This window comes from Haliotis rubra, unplaced genomic scaffold (genome assembly GCF_003918875.1).
Source record: "Haliotis rubra isolate DU_JTF1 unplaced genomic scaffold, ASM391887v1 Scf408, whole genome shotgun sequence".
In the NCBI taxonomy this organism is placed as follows: Eukaryota; Metazoa; Mollusca; class Gastropoda; order Lepetellida; family Haliotidae; genus Haliotis; species Haliotis rubra.
Genome location: NW_025767089.1, coordinates 948800 through 961677, shown reverse-complemented (window position 1 = coordinate 961677; position 12878 = coordinate 948800). Strand labels below are relative to the sequence as shown.

Genomic DNA, 12878 nt, shown 5'->3' with positions numbered 1-12878 from the left:
AGCCTAAGTTCCAACGTTCCTACGTTGAATGCGTGAGGGACATATTAGTTTAGTTTCCCGCTAGATTGTAATCTAGTACTTGCTAACGGGGTCAGTATCCACATTCTTTTTATGACAATGAGTGCGACAGTGCTTCATAAGGTTGTGAGAATCTACTCCAAGATGATGCTATTCTTAGGATCAAAGTGAACCTGTGTCTTACCAAGCGCTTGATAACGGCGTTGGTATCTACATCAAATACTTGCAATGAGTGTAATAAGATGTTGTATATCTATATGTCAGGCCAATTATGGTCGTCAAGTATTCCAGTAACTAGTCCACGATGCGATGGTGTAATAAATGTATCATCACTTCCTGATCAAAGAACTCGATCTCTAAACCAGGTGCCTTGTCCTACTCCGAGCTGGGGACGCTGATCCGACTGTCGGGAGGGGAGTACGCCTACATCCGCATCGCCCTCGGCAACATCCCCGCCTTCCTCTTCTCCTGGACGTCCGTCATTGTCATCAGGACGTCGTCGCTGGCGATCATCACGTTGACGTTCGCCAACTACGTGGAGAGTTTGTTTGCCATGTGTGGTCATCCGAACATTCCCATAAAGATAGTGGCGGCCATTGCACTAAGTGAGTTAAATACCTTTCGAAGATATTATACTGTCAAACTGATGTACCCTGGATTGATGTGTGTTGTCTGTATCAGCACGAGTCTGCCAGTTTCGATCGGACGTCAACAGAAACGTTTTAATTGTGCCTGAGACCATTTAGATTCTGAACATCCACCCATTGTTGCTTGAAATATACTTGAGAAAATTAGCCTTAGATTCAATGAACCTTTAGAAATTCATTGGCTGTTACGACAGCATTGCCTGATGGATGAAATGACGTTGGCAGTCTTTCCAACCAATCAACTCCCATCTTCTGTTTCTATTGAGTCTGGGGCGGTGGGGTAGCCTCGTGGTTAAAGTGTTTGTTCCCGGGTTCGATTCCCCACATGGATACAATGTGTGAAGCCTATCTCTGGTGTCGCCCGCTGTGACATTGCTGAAATATTCTTAAAAACGGCTTAAATCTAAACTCACTCACTCATTCTATTGAATCTGTTTCTGGCATCTAACATACGTCGGCAAAGCCGTGGCCGAAAGGACGAAGGCCAAATTATACCATTCATTTGGAGGATGTGTTGCCTCTTCTTGGAACCAATGGGTCTGCACAAAGTAAGAGCAAGACTACTTTGTGCCACTGAAAGAAATCAAAGACGCCAACAACGATTGCTGATGGGCGGCTCTTGTCAGAGCCCAATGTATTTATCAGAGAATATAGTTCTTGATATTGATTTGGAACGTCAAAACTTGACACAGACTCTTCTTAATGAGACGGGGAGGTGGGGTAGCCTAATGGTTAAAGCGTTGGCTCGTTACGCCGAAGACCCGGGTTCGAATCCCCACATGGGCACAATGTGTGAAGCCCATTTCTGGTGTCCCCCGCCGTGATGTTGCTGGAATATTGCTAAAAGCGGCGTAAAACCAAACTCAGTCAGTCAGTCAGTCTTAATCAGACAAAAAACCGTACGTTGTTGAATCTGAAAGCCTTACATTTTCTTAAGATTGTGAAAGAAAAATCACAACATGTCTCACACTATTTGAAATTTTGTAATCTGGACCACACTACTATGAACAATTACATCTTAATTAAAGGGCGGGACATTGCTTACCCAACTCGCGAAAACGTAATTTGATCACAGATATTCAGGGATCCATTCATATAATCTTCACCGCTGCTTGGCTATATACTCTCAATGGAATAGATTTTGCCGGATAACCGAGACAGCGCCTTTCGCTGTTTTCTTTATTTTGCATTATATCATATGATCTTCAATTCACCCTTTCTTAGTATCGGCGACGCTGTTTCAGTAACAATCGAGCCTGGACCAGACAAACCAGTGATCAACAGCATGAGCATCGATGTACGCATTTGGAATACGATGACATGTGTCAACCTGACCATCCGATCCCGTTAGTCGCCTCTTACGACAAGCATGGGTTGCTGAATATCAATTTTGAACTGGATCATCATGAGTTGTTAAATATTTATCTTGCATTACAGTGCAGCTTCCAACATTCAGTTAACTACGGTTCCAACTTAAAGGCAACTCATAAATATGAAGTGGCTGAGACCAACAGTTCCTTATGTCCGTCCTTTCGTTATAAGCGTGTTCCCTATAAGCGTTGTTTACTGTATGGGAATAACCGCAGCAGGCACCTGTACTTATTCCTCATCAAAGGGAACACCAGCGTCGTGGCAGAGGGCTTCAAGGGCTCCACAGAATCACCATCAACGATTGCACTGGCTTTCTACGGAGCCTTGTGGGCATATGACGGCTGGTAAGTTGACAGACCACAGACATCAAATCATTTCGCGTTCGTGATATTTTATTACGAATATAATTCGATACGGTCTCGTACTAAATCGATTCTTTTCCCCAGGAACAACCTTAATTACGTTACGGAAGAGCTGAAGTCTCCCTCGAAGTGAGTGAATCAGAATAATGACGATCAGGTTAATATCAAATGGGGATTCTATACAAAGTTCTTGTATCTGGGGCAGGAGGGATCTAAGGTAATGCAATTCGGGGTTCAGAGTTGTGCCCCTTTGGTACGTAAGGAACCTGTGACTATGGGTTCGAATCCATGTTCACTGCGATTAGGGTTCAATGTTTGTCAACACCATCATCTGACCTCGTGGGAGTCACAATGCTGGGCGGTGGGGCATCCGGGTGCTTAAAGCGTTGGCTCGTCAAGCCGCAGACGTACACGCGTACAATGTGTAAAGCCTATTTCTGGTGTTCCCCGCTGTGATATTGCTGGATTATTGCTATAAAACGGCGTAAAACCACACTCACCTCACTCACTCACTCACTCACTCACTCACTCACTCACACACTCACAGTGGTATTAAATGATTGACCATGCTGGGCTTTCTACCGCATAAACTCGGTAACTGGGATGCTGTGCAAATCGGGGTTAAACCCAACTCACTCTTGTTGTAATTGTGACAGGTTCATATTTTAAGGTCTTTCCCATACGTGTTACTGCAAACATTCAGTATCCATGAAGTCAGGGCATTATGTTTTCCCTTATTCACCATGAACAGAAATCTTCCACGTGCAAACATCATAGCTGTCCTTCTCGTCACCATCGTCTACGTCTTGACCAACATCTCCTACCTCACCGTGATGACTACACAGGAGCTGCTAAACTCCAATGCAGTTGCTGTGGTGAGTGGTCAGCTTGTCCGATGATTACCTAGGAACTGTTAGATGTCCAGTCATTCCGACGGATGAGCTGTCAGTACGTATTTTCTAAACATGTACCACCAATCTGTTTGACTGGCATTTTAGAAGTTGATGAATAATAAGAAAGGTAAGATATTTTGTGGATAACAACTTGTGTATCACCTAGACGACTGCCCAAGAGTAGCCGATACATATTTACGCTTTAGCATGTCATATCTAGTCAGGACAGAGTTCATTGATGCAAGTAGTAAACCGACGAACAGAAGAACCTGTATAGTCTGTTTGCAGTGAAAACGTACCGAAAATCGCTATTACTGGTTTGTATTACAAGGGGTAAGTGCAGTGGTTGTAACAGTGAAACAAATGCACGTGAGGTACGTGATGGGCGTTAACTTAGACCAACCCTACTTGTTCTCGGTGTTTTATTTAATGTGCATACCCCCTTGTAATACAAACCAATAATAGCGATTTGAACTATGATCGTTATTGAACAACTTTTATCTTAAGTTGAATGAAATTCTCAGATTTAAATGTTCAAATAGCAAGGTAAAATTATGAGGATTCGCAATCTTAATTTCACTTTATTTGATTTACACTTTTGTTTGAAGTGAAATTCATCGGTACGTTTCACTGCAAACAGACTTATAGCTCTTATTTGTGATTACACAATGCCATTTTAGAAGGTGGTCAAATGTGATATATGTAATATTTGGGATTACACTTCCACAAAATGGAAGTCGGACAACTGGTAGTCTAGACTGATGATTTTGTGTACCCATTTGATAGCTGTAATTAAGCACGGGTCCCACGGCCGAAAGCTATGATTACACAATGTCATTTCAGAAAGTGGTCAAATGCGGTGGTTGAGCGGGTTAGGCAGCTGATTTTGTGTGCTGGCGATTAGGTGCCTGACTCTGAGGGTGTGGGTTCGAATCCCGCATGGGACTCAACCCCCAAAAGTGCTAGAATTTGTACTTTACTGAGAGAGAATTCTTCTGGCTGTTAGGTTTCAATAGTGAATTCTTCTGGTTGTTAAATTCAACAGTGAATTGTTCTGGTTAGTTTCAACAGTGAATCATTCAGGTTCATAGTTTCAATGGAAGAATTCTCTAACTTTTTGTAGACCTGGGGAGACCGCGTTCTTGGGGTAGCCGCCGTCATTATGCCACTGTCCGTGATGGTGTCAACGTTTGGTGCAACCAATGGAACTGCTTTCACTGGAGGAAGGTTAGCTATTCCACCGTCTGAACATTGTGTATGTCTGCATGTCTCCCTTAGACAAGTATTAGAGAAGTCCAGCACCAATCCGAGTCGAAGGACACATGATAACCGACTCGATACTATTATATTCGTTCAGTACCAGCGGATCAAAGCTGGTTAAATGAGAACCTTTATCGAACTTAAACGTGTGTAGCCGAGTGGTTAAAGCATTTGCTCGTCACACCGAAGACCCGGGTTCGATTCCCCACATGGGTACAATGTGTGAAGACCATTTCTTGAGTCCCCTTCCCAATGTTGCGGGAATATTGCTAAAAGCGGCGTAAAACCCAACTCACTCTCTGTAATAGAATAAATCTCATCTGCATGTGTTGGCGTCACGTGCTGAAGTCAACGAATGAACGTTGCTAACTTCAACATCAGCAAAGTTGGCGCTATTACCGGAGTACAGTTATGGAGAACCTGATGATATTCAATATTTATGGAGTGGACTGGTTAAATTATAACTGTGCATCATCACATTGTATGTGAATAAATATATGTTCTGACTCAGAACTGTCTGTGTTTCTAGGGTCGTATATGCGGCTGCCAGGGACAACAATCTGCCCGAGATATTGTCCTACATCCAAGTGAAGCAGTTAACTCCCCTGCCCTCCATGATGTTCACGGTGAGTCCCCTCATGCCAAATTATATACCTTCAGGGACGTCATTCCTTTGTCTTTGATGTCTTTTCTGTCAAATGTTTACCCTTGCTTGAGATTTTACACGAAACCAAAACATTGGTGTCGTGTTTAACTAGGAGTGCATGGTATTACCGGTATACCGGTATATTGCAATACGCTTTTCAAACGATACGTATTGCAATATATGTTTTCTGAGAACCAGTACATTGGGTAAAGAACATATTTGAAGTTTTTGTGATTATCTTTATGGTTTAAATTAAAATTCAAACATACTTTCATTCACAGCACATGTGATCATTCGTCAGTCACAAAGCGCCTTTGAGCAGGTGATCTGGATATTGGCGCTGTATAAAGAAATAAATAAAAAATACCCAAAGATTATTGGTGTGTCAATTGTTTAACAAGTTGTATTTTTCATTAGATTTTCAGGCCAGCTACATATTGTGCTCTTGGGTTTCGTTACATTGGTATATGTCTTCAGTCAATTTTACTTCGAAGATGACGAATTTTCTGTTCAAACCTGATGTTGCCACTTTGAATGGCATTGTTTATGGAAATAGTTTGGCTCATTATTTGTAATATATAATTTCATTTCGGAATTTCGTGGGTTTTTTTTTCTTCTAGTTAATATGTTATCCGTAATTTCAGTTCTATTGCAAGAGTTCGAAATTTCGAAAACGATTCATATAACTGATATTGCCTTTTACAGTGACCCAATGAAATCTGTTTCTGCAGTTGGAAATGTTAGATGATGAAGGAAGTGATATGCAGCTATCATGTACTTCAAGTGACTGGTTCCAGCAACTGAACCATCATTTCATCTTACAGATTTTCATCGCACTCCTCATGATCATCCCCGGCGACATAGGCAGCCTCATTGACTTCTTCAGCTTCACCGCATGGATGTTCTACGGCATGACCTTCCTCTCTCTTATCGTCCTCAGGTTCAAGATGAAGGATGCGCCAAGACCATATAAGGTAAAGAGCAACTCTGGCGTTGTAAATATTCACCACAGATTTGCATTAGGTAGTAAGTAGTAATTCTTTTGTCTACAGTTTCAACATAGGAAAATCTGTATGTTTATGTCATCGAAGTTAGAAAGGAATATATATGGACGGGTCTAGGGGACATCAAATGTTCAACTGACGTCTGGAGGAAATCACCGACTTTACAGACTTTATTCATCTGAGTGAGTGACTTGGGATTTACGGCGCTTGAAGCAATAATCCAGCAATATCACCGCAGATGAAGCCAGAAATGAAGCAATAATCCAGCAACATCACCGCAGATGAAGCCAGAAATTGCCTTCACGCAATCATTGTATTCAGTTTGGGAATCGAACCCGGGATTTCGGCGTGACGAACGAACGCTTCAACCACAAGTCTACACCACAGCCCCTTCTTGACCTGATATTGTTTTACGCTAAGCGACTACTGGTCGCTACTGTTGGCTGTTCTGGGGACCTCAAGGGGCTTTAAATGTTCAGATGAGTGTTCTATGTGGAGGGTTGTGTGCTTGGCTCAGGTGCAGAGATAGGGTAAACGTTCATGCTATGATTGTGGGAGGAATACATTCACATCTTCTTCATTCCTGATTTTTTATATTACGTTCCCGAGGTTTCTTTCAAAGCTTGTTTCAAAGCCATTATTGTTTTGATTGCGATTGTTTCGGGGAAATATGGCTGAAATATTTACTCCGGTCATTGTAATCACGTTACATTTGTGGCAGTGCTGCCTGTAGAATGTTGGTGGAAATGACAGCACCTTTTGTTGTGTTGAGTGTCCGTGAATTTCAAATACTAACGTATTTTCACAAATTTAACTGACCTAAAACTATATCCTCACCCCAGTCATCTGAAAGCGTTTCCCATTCCATGTCTTTAGTTAGATGCTATGGAGTTTGTACTAATTACAGTACTCGTCGCTATAGAGCCTGTAAGTCTCGCGAGGCGGTACTAACCTGGCTTCCGGCTCCCTTTGCCCGCGCCAACTTGCAATATGGGAGACGGGGCCGAGCTTACTTCCTGTACCAGATTTCCGGTGACAAGCGTATATTCAAGAACCAGTTCTGGTTCTAAATTGCGCGATCACCACATATGACTTTACCAGACCGAACCAAGTGTACAACCATGCTTGGCTGTCACAGCTGTTGACAGTCGTAATAGCTGGCTAATTTGGGGATGGTTAGATCGGAAATTTGTTATTCGTGCAAGAATTATCAGTTCCTTACTGTCAACTGACAACCATAAGACCATTCGAAAAGGTATGAAACGTTGTTTGTCACCGGAAGTACTAAGATCTCGCGAAGTGCTTTGACCTACTTACGGGCCCTATATGGCTACAACAATGCCGGTGCAACGTTGAATATTAACTCACTTCTTACAGCAAAAGTTCAATTCCTTATTACATCTGGTAAAAACGGGAGTCTTACGTCGCATTCAGCAATATTACAAAATGTTATGACGGGGGACACCAACTCTTGTACTTATATGAGGAATCGAACCCGGATCTCCTGCGTGACGGTCAAGTTATCTAAACAATGGGCTAGACCCATAGACCCGTCCGTGGTCTATTGGATAGATTGTAGTTCGATCCCGAGGCCGTGTTACTCCTAACGTTAAAAGATGGTATATATTATTACCATTCCTCTCTCGGTATTAATTAGATGAAGACGTGTGGAGTAGATGGCATATATTATTACCATTCTAGGCTGAAGCTCGGTATTAATGGAACACAGGACTGGTCCGCTCAGAGACCAAATAGAAAAGACTGAAATCGGGATTAAACCGCAAACTATATTAATTTAGTGTAACACGGATCAGTTCAGAAGCAGCCACGAAAAGAACGCACGAACGCACAAACGCACAAGCTTCCACGTACATGAAGAGCGATAATCAGGAACGCAACCTGAAATCCGAGTTCACTCACCTAGTTTCACCTCACCGCCACTGTAATACAAGAACTCAAAACTATATACCGTATCACAGCAACAAGTGTGATATGGCAGTTATCAACCCAGTGTCTTTATATACCTATATAAGCATGACTTCAAGATGCCACATCGTAACCAAATTTATAACAGCTGGTGTAAATTTACTGCAGCTTTATGTTCTGTTTGACACATTTATTAGTCGTTATATAGCCCTGAAGATCCGTGTACAAAACACATGTATACGAGTCTTCTAGAAACCATGCTTGTCGTACAGATCGGGTTGCCAGGCTCGAGTGTCATCGCAACCATTTGCCTAGAGTGATGCTCGTGATATCAATCACTGGATTTTCTGGTCAAGAATTTATTATTTGAATACCGATGTCATTTTCCTTGAATATAGCTAAGTGCGGCGTAAAACAACAAGCAAGCAAACGTTGTATGTATAGTGATGTCAACCGTCAAGGTCGATGGAATAGTGACTACATTATGGGCAGGTCTTTAGTCAGGTTTCTCTGTTTGCAGACCAGGATTAATGGCTGTTTCCCATTCAGCAGCTTATCAGTGGAACATTCTCCCTCAAGAACTACGAACTTCTCCAACCTATTCTTCTTTCCGGACATCTCTCAAGACTCACTTGTTCCGTCAAGCATTTGCCTGAACACTCCTTTTCCTTCTTAGCGCTTTGAGCAAGATATTCATCCTGGAATGGCGCTATATAAGTGGACTATTATTATTATTATTATTATTGTTTATAATACAAGTGACAGTGTTTAACCTGTAAACTGCCACACCACCGAGTCAAGAGACATTCGTTATGTACGTGTCCGTTCCAGGTTCCAATCCCAATCCCGATCATCATGCTGCTGGTCTCACTGTACCTGGTCATTGCCCCAATAGTGGAGGATCCCCAAATCGAGTTCCTGTACGCCTTCCTCTTTGTCGTGGGAGGTCTCATCTTCTACTTCCCACTTGTACATTTCAACCTAAAGGTTCCAGGTTTTGGTAAGTCGGGTTTTGATATATGCTAGTCTCGTCTTTTACATCCCACTTGTACATTTTAACCTAAAGGTTCCAGGTTTTGGTAAGTCGGATTTTGATATATGCTAGTCTCATCTTCTACATCCCACTTGTACATTTCAACCTAAAGGTTCCAGGTTTTGGTAAGTCGGATTTTGATATATGCTAGTCTCGTCTTCTACATCCCACTTGTACATTTCAACCTAAAGGTTCCAGGTTTTGGTAAGTCGGATTTTGATACATGCTAGTCTCATCTTCTACATCCCACTTGTACATTTCAACCAAAAGGTTCCAGGTTTTGGTAAGTCGGGTTTTGATATATGCTAGTCTCATCTTCTACATCCCACTTGTACATTTCAACCTAAAGGTTCCAGGTTTTGGTAAGTCGGGTTTTGATATATGCTAGTCTCATCTTCTACATCCCACTTGTACATTTCAACCTAAAGGTTCCAGGTTTTGGTAAGTCGGATTTTGATACATGCTAGTCTCATCTTCTATATCCCACTTGTACATTTCAACCTAAAGGTTCCAGGTTATGGTAAGTCGGATTTTGATACATGCTAGTCGATTCTTCTATATCCCACTATACATTTTAACTTGAAGGTCCCGGGTTTGGGGAAGTCGAGTTTTGATATATGCTAGTCTCGTCTTCTACATCCCATTTGTACATTTCAGCTTAAGAGATTAAGGTTATGGTAAATGAATGCGTATATCCCATCAACAATATTCCATCAATATCACGGGAACACCAGAAATTGGCTTCACACATTTTACCCATGTATGATGCACCCGTGAAGATGGCGGCGTTAAGGATCCATGTTGATCAAGACGCTTGTAATCTCTTTAGGTAGACGTAGAACTTGGGGAATCATCCTTGATACATCATGTTAATGGTAGGCACATAGAGAGGTTTTCAAGATCGGGAGTAAGCTAAAAAGTTACTCTACCCGGATTCTCCACCAAACTGTCAACGCGTGGTGTACATGCGTCAACTGGGAATTAGCTCATAATTAAGATGGGAAGTGAGTTTTGATGAAGATGCTAGTCTCGTCTTCCACATTCCATTTGTACATTTCCGCTTAAGAGATTAAGGTTTTGGTAAATGAATGCGTATATCCCATCAACAATATTCCATCAATATGATGGGAACACCAGAAATTGGCTTCACACATTTTACCCATGTGAGAACTCGAGCTTCGAGTCGGTCGAACACTTTAAAGAAATCGATGTGTGAAGAAGACCCTACTTGATGCAGGGCGTCTCTTTTCATCATGGTGAAGACTTCATAAACAGGGATAACCCAGGATTCGAACCAGTCCTGACCTCTACACCTCCTCCACCACCCGCGCCTTTTGAGATAAAGCCTTATGCTCACTTCCAAAACATCCAGTAAATGTGGGAATGTATAAGTACCCATGGAATATAAGCTTTCCATAAAGACACATGTACCTATTTTATTTCAAAGCTATTGTACAATTGAACGCTGATGTATTTAAAACCGCGTTTGGCAATGGACAATGAGATTTCTTTACACCATGTTTCAGACAAACTGACTGAATGGACACAGCTACTGTTGGAGGTCGTGCCCCCACCTGAATTATAGGATGGTTACCTACAATATGAGTTGATCTCTTAAGGTGATAAATACTCGTGTACTTCATTATGTGTAACCAGCTGAATATGTTCAATAAGTATAACTGAAGCTACAGTGCACATGTTTATACAAGTTGATGTATTTTACATAACAAGCGTCCCACCAGAATGCTCACCCGATTTATGGAATAACAATGTTCAACACCGATGGCGTAATTAGAGTCCTATTTTTGTACATACCAGCACCTGTCATTTTCACCAATTTGATCGCTGCATCGTCATGTGGCGTTGTTTTAACAATTAAATAATTATAGTACCCATCAAAGGTTTAGACTCACTAAAAGAGCTCACTATATGTAATGTATATAGATCTGGTTATATTGAAGATGAATTTCTCCACTAACTTGGGGGAACCAACTGCAAACCGTATGCACATGAATTGAACGAGGATCATACATCAAATTGCTGAAAAGCATGTGCAAATATCGTGCATGTTAACAGCTGGTGTAAAGGTTGTTAAGAATTCGCCCAATTTTCACTGAGTTTCATCATTTATTGAACTCATGACAATAACCTTTTCAACGTTATGAATTTGTTTTACAATACATCAGTTCATATGTAAACAGCACCTTTAAACAGCATGGAATAATATGCAAAATCTAGCATAGAACAGTTGACTGAAGTAAGTGGCTACATTTACACTAGTGAGTCTAAACCTTTGATGGGTAGTATATATCATAAATGTAGAGTTTCAGAAACATATTCTATCACGATATGTCGTTCCGTAGCTTCATCATCATGTGTCGTTGTAATTTGATTGTTATATAAGAGTATGTCGTTTCAACATATACTATTCACACTTTGCTAAGAATCATTGATTCAACAGAAAACTATGATGTGGGATTTAATTTGCTTTAAATATCTAAGCTCATTGTAAGCATGCATCCTAGGTTTCAGTATGTCGCTACATCTTATGGATCCCATACCTGCTATTGACAGGTGTTGTGTACTTGTCAATGACTCGTTCCATGATTTGCAAAATGGTTGATTGGTGCCATGAAAACCATTTTTATGGTTACTCATGTATCAAGTGCATATGGTTAGATTAAAGTGGTTGTTTGCCTAAAGAAGGGTTACCATATCATTATTATCTAGTTTTAAATGTATACAATTTCAAGTTATAAATCTATGTTTAAGTAAAGTTGGAAATTTGTGTGATCCTTAGCAAAGTGTGAGTACTATATTTGACAGCTATGTCATGTATCGTTTGATACGAGCAGCTCTACCTCCTTTTGTAGTTATGTTTTCTTCATTTTGATGGCTACGTCAACACGTGCTGTATTTAGATAGTCCCTTCGGTTATGTCTTTCAGGTATTGATAGTAAGAATGTAGATTAAGCATCAGTAAACATATCACTTTAGTGAGTTAATATGTAGATCTGTGTAAATTAGCTTTAGGTATTTCACATATAATCGGAAAATATGTATATTGCTTTCGTAATTTATTCTTTCGCTGCATTTATGTGACTGTAATGTCAGAATGTCGTTTTTGTTATTAGTAGTTACATCAGAATATGTCGTTTACTAATTTGATGGGCATATCAGAATACGTCGTTCAACAATTTCTTAGTTATATGAGAATATGTCGTTTTAGTAATTTGATAGTTATGAGAGAATACGTCGTTTGAGTTAGCCATATAAGAAAAATGTCGTTTCAGTAATTTGATTGATTTTTAGCCAGATTTTTAGCCAGAACAGGGTGTTAGGAAATGTTTTGTGATCGGACGACCGTTTCTAGATGTATGCTTAATGATTTGACAACCAAGTTACAACAGGAGACACAACGGTCCTTGTTTACGAATCTGATTGTGTCAACAACCATTTCATATATTGCGATGGATCGATGTTGTGTGAATGCCACAGTGATGGTATGACTCCTAAAGTATATGTGTCAGAGAGTGTGGTAAACGGAACTGCTTATAACCAGACCAGAAACTGAATAGGAAATCTAACGTTACTGAGACGTAATATGGCTGGACTGCCCACTGCAACTGTAATCTATTAAACGTTAGTGTTCTAACCATTAGTGTTTATTACCTTTACTCAGGGTTCTGTGTTTTGTTCCCTTGGTAATGTCCTGACG

General features: G+C 40.8%; 1 protein-coding gene across 1 annotated transcript in view; it reads left to right on the top strand.

Annotated features, from left to right (window-relative positions):
- LOC124287907 (b(0,+)-type amino acid transporter 1-like) overlaps positions 1-11798 on the top strand; it is a 29010-nt gene extending 17212 nt beyond the window's left edge. The window contains exons 4-12 of the mRNA XM_046724397.1: positions 384-708; positions 2255-2380; positions 2483-2527; positions 3150-3273; positions 4415-4518; positions 5081-5177; positions 6022-6171; positions 8959-9127; positions 10687-11798. Coding sequence (XP_046580353.1) covers positions 384-708; positions 2255-2380; positions 2483-2527; positions 3150-3273; positions 4415-4518; positions 5081-5177; positions 6022-6171; positions 8959-9127; positions 10687-10745 — 1199 coding nt within the window. The 3' untranslated portion in view covers positions 10746-11798. The remainder of the gene's footprint in view (positions 1-383; positions 709-2254; positions 2381-2482; positions 2528-3149; positions 3274-4414; positions 4519-5080; positions 5178-6021; positions 6172-8958; positions 9128-10686) is intronic.
- Positions 11799-12878: the final 1080 nt, after the last annotated feature.